At 41.5% G+C, this 15,140-nt stretch overlaps 1 protein-coding gene across 2 annotated transcripts in view; it reads left to right on the forward strand.

Moving 5' to 3' along the window:
- The first annotated feature begins 1,333 nt into the window (after positions 1-1,333).
- The window catches only part of ATF6 (activating transcription factor 6), a 202,492-nt gene continuing 188,685 nt past the window's right edge, over positions 1,334-15,140 (forward strand). For both annotated transcript variants that reach the window (XM_030205966.1, XM_030205964.1), the window contains exon 1: positions 1,334-1,763. In XM_030205966.1, the coding sequence (XP_030061826.1) occupies positions 1,691-1,763 (73 nt within the window). In that variant the 5' untranslated portion in view covers positions 1,334-1,690. The remainder of the gene's footprint in view (positions 1,764-15,140) is intronic.

Raw genomic sequence — 15,140 nt, forward strand, 5'->3', positions numbered from 1 at the left:
TACACTAAAATCTAAATAAATAAATGCATTGTATACAATACAGATGGCCAAATTTCAGTAAGGATATCCTGTTTCCTGATGGGTTCATCTTAAATGTTTTTGTAATCTGCCTTGGGAAGCCTGGTGTTATAAAGATGATGGAATATATTGAAATTAAATGGAAATAAAATTAAACTCTCCTTTCATTGGGGTACATGGAATCACTTCTTCACCTGTTTTTTTAGAAGTTTACCTTTTAGATACACAAATGGATTATACTGTTTTGAACATGTTCCAGGGGCAAGTGGTTTTATAAGTCAAAATAAAAATAAATATTTTGTTTCAAGCAGATCTCTTTTGTTTAAACATAACTAAATGGGCTATAAGCCCTTAATGCAGTCCATTGATTTTCTTATATTTTGTTCTTGTGATGACTTCTATTGTGCCAAAACTGAAGACTCTTACCTCTTCTAAACTGTCGATAATAAAAAGCTCACTGTGAACACTATCCACCCTAAAATGTTGTTTTGTGGTTGTACATGAGGAATTGTGATATTGAATAAATAAGTGTATGTTTGTGTCCCTAGTCATGCATCCAAAGTTATTAAAATCCTTTCAAGAAAGCCAATTAATCGTTTAACTTATTGGTGGAACATAACCTCGATGCATGGTATGGTTGCATTTTCAATATGGTAATATTAGGGACCAGCTAAGGAACAGGTTGTCTTGAGTTAGTCTTCACTGGACCAAATGTGCTTTCATTGTGTCATCACTATCCAGCGAGTAGGCACTAGGCAGTATCTTAAAAGGCAGAGGGTAAAGAAATTTGTTTTCACATTTAAATCACACATTAACCCAAGCAAAGCTGGGTTCAATGTGGCTCACATTTGAAAATACAGTGAGACAGAATAATATAATTCAGTTATATCATGGGAGCAAATAGATGGATATGTCTGAAACATTTAACAAAGTTGAGATTAGCATATATAGCCAACTGGGCATTTAAAAGTTTGTCCTTTAATGATGCTACATGTTCAGAAATCATAGCCTGAGCACCTTCTAACCAGCCACATGTAGCCGGTTGCCTTTTACCTGGCTACACTTAGCAGGTCAGAATCTAGCCGGCTACCTTGTGGCCGGTTAGAAGGAAATGCTACCAACAATAAAGAAGGGCAATATGGATGCAGCAGCACATATGATTGCTGGTTTTGAGTGTACTGGATGATAGCTGTGTGGGGGCGATGAAACAGAGATTAACCTACTTGGTTTCAACGTGTTGACGTCACTGGATCTCCTGTCTATTAAACCTCCTGGTGTCATCAGGTGTCAGAGCTAAGTGAGTGATGATCTACAGCTGAGCGCAGGCGTACAGTAAGAGTCTTTTCACGCTTCCTTGGAGTGGAGTTTTTCGATAAGCGGTAGCGGCGCACTGGGAACAAACGAACCTATTATATTTCTTTAACAGCCAACTTGGACGTAGGTTGAGCGTTTGGCGACAACTCCTGTGGACTGTAAAACTAGCGTCCCTTTACATTTTGCCAAGGGGCTATACTGAATTAATAGTTTCGCTTGGGTAGTTTGACCTTTGCTGGCCACCGTCTTACGCTTGTGGTGTTTGTAGTAGTGACGACGCGTATCAAACACTGGGCCTGGTTTAGGGGGGTTTCGCTGTGTTGCGTCAGGCTGTGGGACACCGATAAAACGGGGGACTATGGAAGAGCGAGGACCGGGGTCCGCAGCAGGAGACGGCAGTGCCATGTCTGAGGAGCTCCAGGGTCCATGGGGTAAGTGAAGGAGAAGAAATTGGAACTGAGGATGCGGAAGATCAAATCACAGAATGAGGACACTACTTAAGTGTTCATAAAGCTGTTTTATTTTCTGCTAGCGGTAGTGAGCGCTTTTACCAAGGATTAAATCACATACGCTACAAGCTGACCTTTTTATCTTTTATGACATGAAATAGGATGGATTAGGTTAGATAAGAGAAACCTGTCGTTTCCTTCTCTATAATATCACTAAACTTTACCCTTTTCTTTCTGAGCACACTACCAGAACCCTCATCCACACTCTTATCACCTCTCGCTTAGACTATTGCAACTTGCTTCTCATAGGTCTCTCCTCTTCAATCTGTTCAAAATTCTACTGCACGACTTAATATTCTGCCAGTGTCATTATGCTCATATTAGCCCTCTCCTCAAGTCACTTCACTGACTTCCTATCTGTTTCCGCATAGAGTTCAGACTCCTCTTATTGACCTATAAGTGCATTCACTGCAGCTCCTCAGTACCTCTCCACTCTCATCTCTCCCTACATTTCTCCCCGGGAACTCCATTCACTGGGTAAATCTCTCATATCTGCACCCTTCTCTTCCACTGCTAACTCCAGACTCTATTCCTTTTATCTTGCTTCACCATAGCCTGGAATAGACTTCCTGAGCCCGTACGTCAAGCTCCATCTCTGGCAGTCTTCAAATCTAAGCTAAAAGCCCACCTTTTTGATGTTGCTTTGAACTCCTAACCCTTATTCACTTGTTCGGAACCCTTATTTTATCATCCTGACTTTAATATTCCATATCTCTTATTTGTCCTGTTTGTCTGTCCTAATTAGATTGTAAGCTCTGTCGAGCAGGGACTGTCTCTTCATGTTCAGGTGTACAGCGCTGCGTACGTCTAGTAGCGCTTTAGAAATGATAAGTAGTAGTAGTAGATGTGGAAGCCACAGCTTGACACCATACTGCTGCTGGAACAAGCTTTTTGGTTAGAAAAGTCTTATTTAGTCTTAACAATCATATGATTATAGTCGAAGTACAGAGAAAAGCAACTGTTCTCTGGATTTACATTCTGAAAATCTTATTCATTTAAATAAACTAAAGCAACACATGAGTTGCCAGAGTGGAGATGGGGCCATTCTTCTATGTCCCCGACCGTCTCTGCTGCTATTTGTTTGTGTCTTGTATAACTTAGGTTTAGAACTAGTCTCCAGAGTTTTTGGATTTGTTTGTCCCACTGCTGCTCCTTGTGATCTTGGGCAAGTCACTTAACCCTCCATTGCCTCAGGTACAAACTTAGATTGTGAGCCCTCTTGGGACAGAGAAATATCTAGAGTACCTGAATGTAACTCACCTTGAGCTACTACTGAAAAAGGTGTGAGCAAAATCTAAATAAATAAATATGCATAATTATCTGTGTGACATACTGTACAAAAAAGATAAGCGTGTGAAAAGCTGAATAAGTGTGTGGGCAAGCGGAAGATTTTAAGGTGGTTTAAAAAACATAAGGTGGCTTACAGCATGTAGATGTAGCTAAGGTTGGTAAATTTTTGTATTGTGCTGCAAAACTTTTTCAATGTATTTTTTTTCTGTTTAATCTTATCTTTATAAAGTAACATAGTAGATGACGACATATAAAGATTAAAGAGGTCCATCTATTCTGCCTGTTAAAGTGAGCTGGATTGTAACTGCCGCTGCTAAATAAAGGCTACTCTCTTAGCCTTTCCTAGACTTGTCAGAATTTATTTTCCTGCTTTATTGAGCTAAAGTATTTGGCTTCCATTGTCTTATCATTTAGGGATTAAAGATTAGCATTCATAGTATATAGTAAGTGATGGCAGATGACGTAAATGATCCATCCAGTCTGCCTGTCACACTCGTTATCAGTTCATGATTAAATCAACAATGAATATGATGTAAAATACTTGATCACGGTGTTTCCGGGACAGAGACCATAGAAGTCCGCCTGGCCCTCTCCTTACGCTCTAACTATTGGAGTTGCTGTGGAAGCCTACTGTAGCCTGTCTTCTTGTTTTTGGGACACAGATTGTAAAAGTCTGCCCTTTTTAGCCCATCCTAAACCGGGTTGCCATATAGGGGACAAAGACTGTACAAGTCTGCCTGGCACTGGCCCTTGTTCATCCAACCTGGAGTCGCTATCTAAGCATCACTTGGCGCATCCACACACATGCAGCCATTTAGTACTATTACTATTGCTAATTTCTATAGCACTACTAGAGTGGAGGAGTGGCCTAGTGGTTAGAGCACCAGTCTTGACATCCAGAGGTGGCCGGTTGAAATCCCACTGCTGCTCCTTGTGATCTTGGGCACGTCATTTAACTCTCTATTGCCTCGGCTACAAAATTAGATTGTGAGCCCTCTGCGGACAGAGAAATACCCAGTGTACCCGAATGTAACTTACCTTGAGCTACTACTGAAAAGGGGGCGAGCAAAAAAAATAAATAAAATAATTAAGAGATCCTCTGTGTTCATCCTGTGCCATTTTGAATTTGGTCGCCGTTTTTGTCTCTTAGCACCTCCCTTGGGAGGGCATTCCAGGCTTCGCCACCCTCTCCGTGAAAAAAAATTTCCTGACACTCCTAAGTCTTCTGCCCCACAACCTCAATTCATGTCCTCTAGTATTACCATTTCCCTCTCTCCCGAAAAGATTTGTTTCTATATTAATACCTTTCAAGTATTTAAGTGGCTGTATCATATCTTCTCTGTCTCTTTTTGTCACCTAGGGTATATATATTCAGGTCTTCCAGTCTCTTCCCAAATGTCTTTTGGCACAAACCCCATGCTATTTTGGTCACCTTCTTCTGGACCACTTCTAGTCTTTTTACATCCTTAGCAAGATACAGTTTCTAAAACTGATGACAGTCCATAAGGTGAGGCCTCATTAACGACTTTGTACAGGGGCATCAACACCACCTGCTGGTTGCATCTCTCTTGATTCACCCGTGTCACACTGTTTTGTTACTTTATTCATCCTAGTAGTAGTCTTAGCAGATAAAGGTAGAATTGCAATGTAAAACCCAAACATTAATGTCAGACCGTCGCCTGGGGACATGCCTAAATATATATTTATTTATTACTCAATTTTTATACCACACTGTCATACTAAGTGGTTTATAAAGTAGCACACACATAGGGCCAGATTCTATATATGGCGCCGAAAAACCTATACTTAGTATCCTATAAACCTCACCTAAAGTTAGGCGCAGTTTATAGAATACATGTAATGGCTGACCCATAACTAAAATTTAGGTGCAAAATGCCAACTAAAACCTGGTGTAAGTGCACGTCTTATTTAGATGTGGATCGGGCATATTCTGTAATAGTGCGCATAAATCTTTGAAGCCCATGACCCACCCATTTCCCGCCCTCTTTTGAGATCCCCGCAGTCCAATTTACGCAACCATTTGATAGAATATGCTTTGTGAGCTATGCACGTAAATCCTAATTGGTGCCAATTAGTACCGATAATTGTGTGTTAACATCTGGTTATTAGTGCTGATTGGCTTGTTAACCAGTTAAGTTCTGCATTAGTTGCCGTTTATAGAATTTGGAGGATAATGGACGATCTTTCAAAAATTATATAATTTGAAGAAAAAAAATCACGCAAGCAGTATTGTCATAATCATTTAAAAGCCCGTTGAATCAAAAGTACTGTCAGTTGTACTCAAAATTTGTAAGTAATTTTTCATTTTGTGCAGCTGTTCTGGAAGCGTGTTTCATAAATGAGCTGTTGCTACATAAAACATCCTTTGTCTATAATCATCTAATCTAATATGTTTAAAAGATGGGACATCTAAAATAAATTTTTCTGAAGAAATGTACTGCTTGAGATGAGGTTCCCCTGATAGTAACAACAATGTTAAGAATGCACTGTTCATCTTTCAGTGCTTTGAAAATAAAGACCAATACTTGAAATCATATCTGATAACAAATTTGTAACCAATGGAATCTTTGTAATCTAATATAATAAAACGCACCGTGAACGTTCTGAAGACAACGTTCTGTGAAGCCGGAAGTCTGAAGCCTTGAAGCCTGAAGCCTTGAAGCCGTGAAGCCATCTGACGTCACTCCCAGGCTGAGGCTGAAGGGTTCGGACGGGGATTTGTGGTGTGAAGCCTTCAAGCCAGCCAGCCGTCTCTGCCCCGCCCTCGCGACAAAACAAACAAATCCGGAAGCGAAACGTCAGGGAAGGAGGCGGCGCTCCCGACGTCTAGCCTTCCCTTCGCTGTGTTCCGCCTTCAAAACAAGGCGGAACACAGCGAAGGGAAAGCTAGACGTCGGGAGCGCCGCCTCCTTCCCTGACGCTTCGCTGCACGAACCGCCACGGAGGTAAAGTTAAAAAGAATTAAAAAAAAAAAAAAAGGGATGCATGGATGCGAAGGGGTGGGGGGGCATGGATGCGAGGCATGGATGCGAAGGGGGGGGGCATGGATGCGAAGGGGGGGGGAGAAGAGGGCGGGCCAGGCTGGGACATGGGAGAGAGCGTAGCATGGATGCGAGGGGGGGGGGTCATGGAAGGGCGAGAGGGGACTTGCTGGAAAAGGATGAATGGAGGCGGCAGGGGACAGAGGAGCATGGATGGGTATGGATTAGGAGGGCAGGGCACAGGGAGAGAGGGGAATTACTGGAAATGGGTGAATGGAGGGGGCAGGGGACAGAGGAGCATGGATTACAGAGCAGGCCTCAGGCAGAGAGGGGAAATGCTGGATAGGGAAAAATGGAGGGGCCAGGTGACAGATGAGCATGGATGGGCATGGATTGGAAGGGCAGGACTCAGGGAGAGGGGAATTGCTGGGTAGGGATGAATGGAGGGGACAGATGGGCATGGATGGATATGGATTGCAGAGCAGGCCTCAGGCAGAGAGGGGAAATGCTGGATAGAGAAAAATGGAGGGGCCAGTTGACAGAGGAGCATGGATGGGCATGGATTGGAAGGGCAGGACTCAGGGAGAGGGGAATTGCTGCATAGGGATGAATGGAGGGGACAGATGGGCATGGATGGATATGGATTGCAGGGCAGGCCTCAGGCAGAGAGGGGAAATGCTGGATAGGGAAAAATGGAGGGGCCAGGTGACAGAGGAGCATGGATGGGCATGGATTGGAAGGGCAGGACTCAGGGAGAGGGGAATTGCTGCATAGGGATTAATGGAGGGGACAGATGGGCATGGATGGATATGGATTGCAGGGCAGGCCTCAAGCAGAGAGGGGAAATGCTGGATAGGGATGAATGGAGGGGGCAGGTGACAGACAAACATGGATGGCCATGGATTGGGAGGGCAGGGCTCAGGGACAGAGGGGAATTGCTGGAAAAGGATGAATGGAGGGGGCAGGGGACAGATGGCCATGGATTGGAAGGGCACGGCTCACACTCTCTCTCTCATATACAATGTCTTTCTCACTCTCACACACTCTGTCTCACACTGTATCACATTCACTCTCTATGTGCCACACAGTCACTCACACACTCGCTTGGTCTCATACACTCACTCAAACAGAGAATCTGTGTCTCACACACACTCTCTCTCTCGCCCACACACACACACTCTCACTCACACTGTGTCTCACATACACACTTGCACACACTCTCATTCTCACACACACACTCTCTCACAAACACACTCACACCCAGACTCACGCTCTCTCTCACACAATCACACTTTCACTCCGACTCTCAAACAGTCACTCTCACATACACTCTCCCAAACATACACACTCCGAGGAAAACCTTGCTAGCGCCCGTTTCATTTGTGTCAGAAACGGGCCTTTTTTACTAGTCTACTATAATAAAACTCACCCTCAACGTTCTGAAGACAACATTCTGAAGTCACTCAGTCAGTCACTGAAGCGTTCATGGATTCATGGTGGTGAAGCCTCAACACTGACCATGTCTCACTGCCCCGCCCTCACATGACGGACCAATCAGAAAAAACACCCTCAACATTCTGAAACACAAAGGACCACCACAACACCGTTCCCAGGCAACACTAGGCAATGTAAGACGGACCAATCAGAGGAAACTACGTGACAATAAGGGAGGAGCATTCCCCAGCAGAATGGCTCATTTTATCTGTGCAGCACGGAGAGCACAGAACCACCGCTGGAACGAGAGAAGAATATTCCTGCAGTGGGTATGTGCAAAAATTTACATTTACATTTCACCAACAGAAAGACCCCCCTCCACAAACCTCCTTGACAGACAAAACCACACACACACAATACAACAGAAACACACCCTCAAAGCCACACACCAATCCAACCCACTTTGCCAGCACAGCATAGCACATCCCCCAACCCCCAAGCAAAAAACAAAACAAAAAAAGAAACACATCAACAACCTGCACACACACTGCACCCTCACACACACACAAAATAACTCTGTGACACATACACACACACACACACACACACACAAAAAAAACCACATGCTAGCGCCCATTTCATTGGTTTTGGAAACGGGCCTTTTTTACTAGTAGTAGATAAATGTTGCAGTCTGGAGGTATTTGATAAGAGACGGGATATAGCATTTTTGAGCTATCTGTAAAGGTTTAAGAAAACTAGCTGGCACCTAAGTGAGCATTACTAACTATAGTCAAACAATGGAATTATCAGTTCTTATATAACTATTCTATAATTTTCATCTGTCAAAGATCTTTTAATCTTTTTATAATCCTGATTTAAAATTTTTTTTTTAAACCAAAGATCAAATATGAGATTGGAATCAAGAGTATTCCCTAGATATTTGACTTCCCTTGCTATTGGGACAGTTGTCTCCCCCAGGTGCAGTTCAGTAGGACAAGACCTGTCAGCTTGATCAGACAAAACAAATTAGCTATATTCAGTTTCAGCCTGTGTGCTATCATCATCCAACTCTTAATTGTTAGTTGTTAAAGCCTTGGAAAATCAAAACATTCTCTGAAAGATTTAGTGATAGGAAAGTAAAACTGTATATCATTGGCATAAAATTAATAAACTGCTTGTAGGGCTGGATATATCATACAAACACCATAGTACTGCTAGTACTACGTGGAGTCATGTATTTCCTGCCACTGCTCAGCCACAGCACCTTCTTCATGGGTGCATCTGCAAACCCCTCATATGAATAGGATTCTGTCCTTATGTGCCAGTTTTCCATCAACACTAGGAAAGAGCAGGATTGACGATAAGTGGTTCCAGCCTTTTTAAGCTTTCAGCTTAATTAGGCATTGTGCCATGATCCTTCATTCACAATTATTTGAAGTTTTTCTCCTCCCAACAGTGCAGGAAAAAAGTCACAGGTGCCTAAAATTTATCACCTGTCACCTGAGCAGAAGAGCTATAGCTGATAGAGAGATGAGATAAAAGACAATTGAGTAGGTAGAAGGGTTGGAGGTAGAGGGAAAGGGAATGGTAGCTGCAGAGAAGGAAAAGAAAATAATCCAGGGGAAAACATAAAACAAATAATAAATTTGTCGTCATTTTATTAGACTTTTTTTTATAGCCTATAGCCTTTTATCCCATTTTTTTTAACATGCTACAATATATTTTTCATTCAGTCATGTTATATTATCTCCTTGTTATCAAACTTTTCCTTGTTCTTTGGCTGAACAATAGTTATTTGACTCCTTACTTAAACTACAACTTCCCTTCACCTTCCTTACCCCTCCTTTTCCCTGTCCCCAATTTATTCTTCTCTTTGCTATACTCTTGCCCCCAGATTGTATATACAGTTCGGTGCTGGAGTTTGCATTCAGATCTGAGATCTGTTAACAGGCACTTAATTGACACTGGTTAGGGGTTATACGCTAATGGGAGGGGCATGGGTGGGTCAAGGATAGTCCAAGAAGTTCTGCTCAGTGTTAGAAAATAATGACCATCAGTTCCTAACTTTGGACACAGGAATTACACCAGTTTCTATGAGGCGTAAATACCATGCTCACAGGCACGACTTGCACACTGAGCCCCTATTCTCTAAAGGTCGAGCGCCCTCTACAGAATAGGGTCTCAGCATGGATCCATTCGGCACTATATATAGAATTTTCTCCATAATATCTTTATTCCAATTATCCTTCCTCACCCCTAACCTTGCCACCCCTACCTCTCAGTGTACTGATCCCTTTTCACCTCTTCAGGATTGTTTCACACGGAACTTCTTGTACCGTTTGTCAAAATGATTTCTTATGTCCCAATACTGTTGAACTCTGATGCCTGTCTGCAGTGATCCTACACATTACTTATTTTCCTTATCCTATTTCATAGTTCTGTGTTATCCCTGAGTGATCAGACATGTGTATCCACATATAACTGAACATAGACCTCCATGAAGACCTATGAAGCATGCAAAAATAATGAATGAAGCAATCCCTTAGTTTTTCTACTTCTCTCCCTCACGTCCATAGATTAGAAAAGTGCTCAGATCATGCCTATTGTTAGCAGATTCAGCAGTGAGATGAGAGTTACTCCTGAAAAGTATCAGTTTCTGAGTGACGTTCCGTCATCTAAGGCATAATCTAGCTACTTCAACACATACATTTAGTATAGAAACGGATGGATGGTTTATCTTTGCTTAATCCAGTTCAAAATACTTCCTTTCAGGCATGTCAAGCAAGGCAGTTTACATAAAATCATTAGTAGAAACCTATGATAAGAATTGACTCCCATCTGTGGGTGAGTTTTTCTCACAAAGATATTTCCTTATCTGGGGTGCTCTGAGGTTTCCAAAGGAGATCAGATTAGAGAAATCTTACATCCATTTCCGAAAACTTTTGAAAACCTTTTTTTTTTTATAAGCTATGTAGAACAGAATTTAGCATGAGAGAGAAGATTAAAAAAAAAAAAAAAAAAAGGGTAGCTTAACTGTATAATAGATTTTTAACTGTATAATAGATTTTTAATTTAATTTGTATTGGTTTTTATTATGTAGTTAATTCTGATTTGCTGTGCTTTCCTGTCATGAATGGAGTTCCTTTGTTTGTTTATTCGTTTACATTAGTTGCTTTTATACATATGTAAACCATTCTGTTTTGCAGTTGCAATAAGATACGGTATATAAATCGACATAAATAAATGAGATTATTTAACGTGCTCATGACTTTAAGTTTATCAGGCCTGCAATTTGAAGATCTATCCAGATAAGGGTCTATTGAGAAGTTGAAATCACCACCTATTATAGCGTGGCAAATAAGTGCACTTAGGCCAGATGTATTGACATTGTGAAAGAAATTGGGATCAGTGTTTGGAGCATAAACATTGATTAATTTTATGGGGTTGTCCTCGATTCCTTCTAGTCGAGACCATCTGCCTTCATTGTCGTTGCTATGAGAGATTAACTGGAAAGACAATGACTTTTTGAGAGGAGTAATAACACCATTTTTCCGACCTTTTGCAGGGCTAAGAAAACATTTATCAAACCATTTACCCAAAAGTTTAGAGCTCTCTTGTGCATCAAGATGAGTTTCCTGCAAAAAACAGATATCCGCTTTTTTATTCCTCAGATATAAGCTTTTTCCTTTTAATGGGATTGGAAATTCCCTTTACATTAAGGGGAAGTATTCACAGATTCATCACAAAAATAATGAAATATGAAATCAGCTATGCCATGCTGTACTAAAAAGCAAATGCATGAGAGGAATATAGGAAATAACAAGCAAGAATAAGATCCTCCAAAAAAAAAAAAAAGACAAAATGTGAGGTTCCAAGGAGCACAAGTACTTGGGAAAAGAAAATATACTCCATTGAGGAGAAAAGAGAATAAAAATAAGATAATCCATTACGGGGCACATGAGCCCAGTACAGACACTCGGAAGAGCTTTAGCCAGCATATAATACAATAATGTCAAAAAAAAAAAAATCACATAGCAGCCATAAGTACAAGACGTGTGAAAAGGAGAGAAGCTGTAATCATACTCAGCTATAAGAGGTCAGAGTGCAGAACAAGATTCACTTTCAAGAAAATTCTGTAAGTCAGCAGTGTCAATGTAGAGCTTAGTGCTATTTTGAAAAGTTACACGCAAAGTTGCAGCGTACAGAAGATTATACTGAGCTCCCATAGCCTTCAACTTAGGACGCACTGACAAAAACAGCTTTCGTTTTTTAGCAGTGGCTTTAGAGAAATTGGGAACCAGCAGGAGTTTTGCCCCTCCATGAAACACAGGGGATTTAGATCGGACAGCCTTCAGGATTGACATCACTTGATCATGACGCAGAAATGTAACAATGATTGGGCGCGGGTAGTTTTTCCCAGAGATAGGCCGCAGTGAAATACGGGATAATGGCATCTGAAGGGCCTTATGAGGAACAGAAACAGCATCCGATTTGTTCTGTTTGGAGGCTGGATGTAGAGGGTAAGAGCTATCATTCCTATTAGTTTTTGATGCCATCGTTACAGGCATCAAATGCGCTAAGACTGGGGCTAAAAGATAAGAAAACGTTGGCTACTACGGGTCTTTTACCGAGGCTGGCGGGAGAGAAAGCCCTACGCGTCCATGCCGGTTAAGGTCACGTGACCACCCCCTGGTATTCTTATTTAAGGCTGAAGAAACCGCCTCAGTTGGATCTATATTCAGTATTATACAGACTAGTAATAATCTATGATATATTTCTCGTCAGCCTAATTGTACTTTTTGGATCTCTTGGGCCTTCATGGAGTTCCAGTCGCACTGGCTAGCTCTAACCCTCACTCTAGTCTAGTGAATGAGAGTCGCCTTGTGTAGAGTTTCTCAAGCTGTTCCAGGAGTATCCCCCCGCCAGTTTATTTTCCAGTATGCAAACCAAGGACCTCCATTGCATGCAAGTCTCATGCATATTCATCATGGATATCCTAGCAAGGGGCACTTCAAGAACAGCTTGAGAAACACTGGCCTAGTAGTTAGAGACCACTGGGCTGACAACCAGGGAAACCAGGGTTCAAACCCTACCTCTCCCATTAACGTTCCTTGTGATCTTGAGTAAGTCTCTTAACCCTATATTGCCTCAGCTGCAAACTTAAAGCCCTCATTTACTAAGCTATGTTAATATTTTAATACATGTTAATGCAAGTTGGGCACTTACCCCCAGATTCTGTATAGTACGACCAGAGGTTAACAAGCCTATCAGCGCTGATAATTGCCACTTCACATGCAATTATTGACATTAATTGGAATTTACACACAACAGTGTTGTAGCCAGACCTGACATTTTGGGTGGGCCCAAAGCTAATATGGGTGCTATGTATATAGGTGTGAATGTTTCTTGGGATACTACTAAATAAAGATTGCACTTGATGATTGATTTCTATAGTCTGTCCAACAGCTGTCCTGCATCAACATAAACCACATATATAGTTATATTATCCCATAACTTAAGCTTGACCAGATATGTCTACTATAAGGCAAACATCTCAACACACATCACAGTATCCTGAAAAATAATAAGTAAATTGCACATATCCTTCAAACATTTCTTTGTAATAAATGCAAATAACTGAATAAGCTGTATTCATAAAACAGGTAAATAAATAGCTTTGAAGTCTCTACTGCTTTCTCGCCCTTCTGAGACCGATATTCCCATTGGAAAAGCCAGAAAAATCAGAATCATATAGATCCCCACATGAACTACATGCACACAGAATCTCTCACCTTGGTCACATACAGAGCACAGACCACCCTTTACCAATTGCAGAATAAAGGACCAGAAATTGAAATCGCAGAGATGTCAGGTTATGTAGTTCCAAGTTGAAGATTTTGGGACAGGCCTGGTTTAGAATTTTATAACCTACAGCAGTGTGGGATTTGCAGTGCCTGATCATGCCTATTGAAATCGTTGCTGAAATTCCCATAATGCACCAAGTTGGGGTGGTCAGAAATCCAGGACTGTCCCAAAATTTCCAGCCTGGACCTGGGTAACCTGCAATCTCTGAAATCATCCTGTAGCACAGCATAGCCCTGCCCTTCCCTACCTTCCATCCCCCATAGTCTGGTATCAGTCTTGGCCTTCCCAATCCCCCACCCCCACCCAGAAGTCCAGAATATAACAATTTTTTTTTTTACCTTGGTACTGCAGAGCCCACACTCTGCCAACAGCATGAAATAGAAGACTGTGAGGTTATTTTATTTTTTTTTTTTTTAAACCTGGACACTGCAGAACCAACCCCCACCCAGAAGCCCACCAGTATAATATAAAACTTTTTTTTTTTTAACCTGAGGTTTGTGGCCCCTGGGCACTGCAAAAAAACTTTCTTCCAGAAGTTTACTGCCCTGGATGAGACCCTGATCAATGCTCATGTGGTGCAGGGCTGGAGAGGCAGGCTAGTGCTGTGGCACCTGCTGACCCCTGATGTCTGGGGCTGGATGAGTACCTGGATTTTCCTCAGCAGCATGAGACAAGTCCCACTTATTTAAAGGCAGCACCGAGGCTCTGGAACCTTCCTGCAGGTTTCTCTGTGTCCTGGAGGGTCATTAATAGTAGGAGACCCAAGATGTTCCAGACTGATTCTCGGGGGCAGGCAGTGAGAGCAGATCTGAGAATGGCTGGGCCTGAATTAAAAATGGGTGGGCCTGTAGCTACGCCTCTGACACACAGAACTTGCTAAGCACATTCTGTAAAGTTATGCACATAAATTCTAAGATGCAGAACCAAAAAGAAGGTGTGGCCTTGGGTGTTTCTAAAATCTATGCACTCTGCGCCCAACTTGGGCCACTGGCATTTACACCAAGTTTTACGTGGCATAAATACATGCATCTAAATTTAAGTTATATGGACAGGCGCTAGGCATATTCTATAAAACACTCCTAACTTTAGACATAGTTTATAGAATACGCCTAGGTGGGGGTTTTTTTCAGTGTCAATATGTAGAATCTAGTACTTAGTAAATAAGCCCCATTGATGATAATGATGCTTACATTAAATAACGTTTTATCTTGCATTAATTCATGTCTGGTTTAAACACATTAAGGGAGGTTAGTAAATAAATGGGACTAGTAGATTGAAAACTCTTTGGGGATGGGGAAATACCTACAATACTAGAACACGGCTTGAGCTGCCAATGAAAAAGTGTAAGCTAAATCCAAGTACAGTAGGCCACCAATTATCCAAACTCCGATTTGTCCAAATTTCTAGACTGCTTAAGTTCTTTACTTAAAAAAAAAAAATCATAATCTCTATATTATAGTTATCACATGCCTGGTAAACAGGTAAAACAGTTTTATTACATCACAAATTGTTTGGTATTTTTTCCCCCACATATTATTGAAAACAAAAAGTAATAATGCTGAAAGTGTGTGCTGTTTTAAAAAATGAATGTCTAATCATCCATTATTCAGACTGCTCTCTGCCGAGGTTAGTTGGATAATCGGCATCCTATTGTAGGTAATAAATAAAAAAAAAAAAAAAAAAAAAAAGGCTGTAATGGGAGGTGATT

This window comes from Microcaecilia unicolor, chromosome 6 (genome assembly GCF_901765095.1).
Source record: "Microcaecilia unicolor chromosome 6, aMicUni1.1, whole genome shotgun sequence".
Classification (NCBI taxonomy): domain Eukaryota; kingdom Metazoa; phylum Chordata; class Amphibia; order Gymnophiona; family Siphonopidae; genus Microcaecilia; species Microcaecilia unicolor.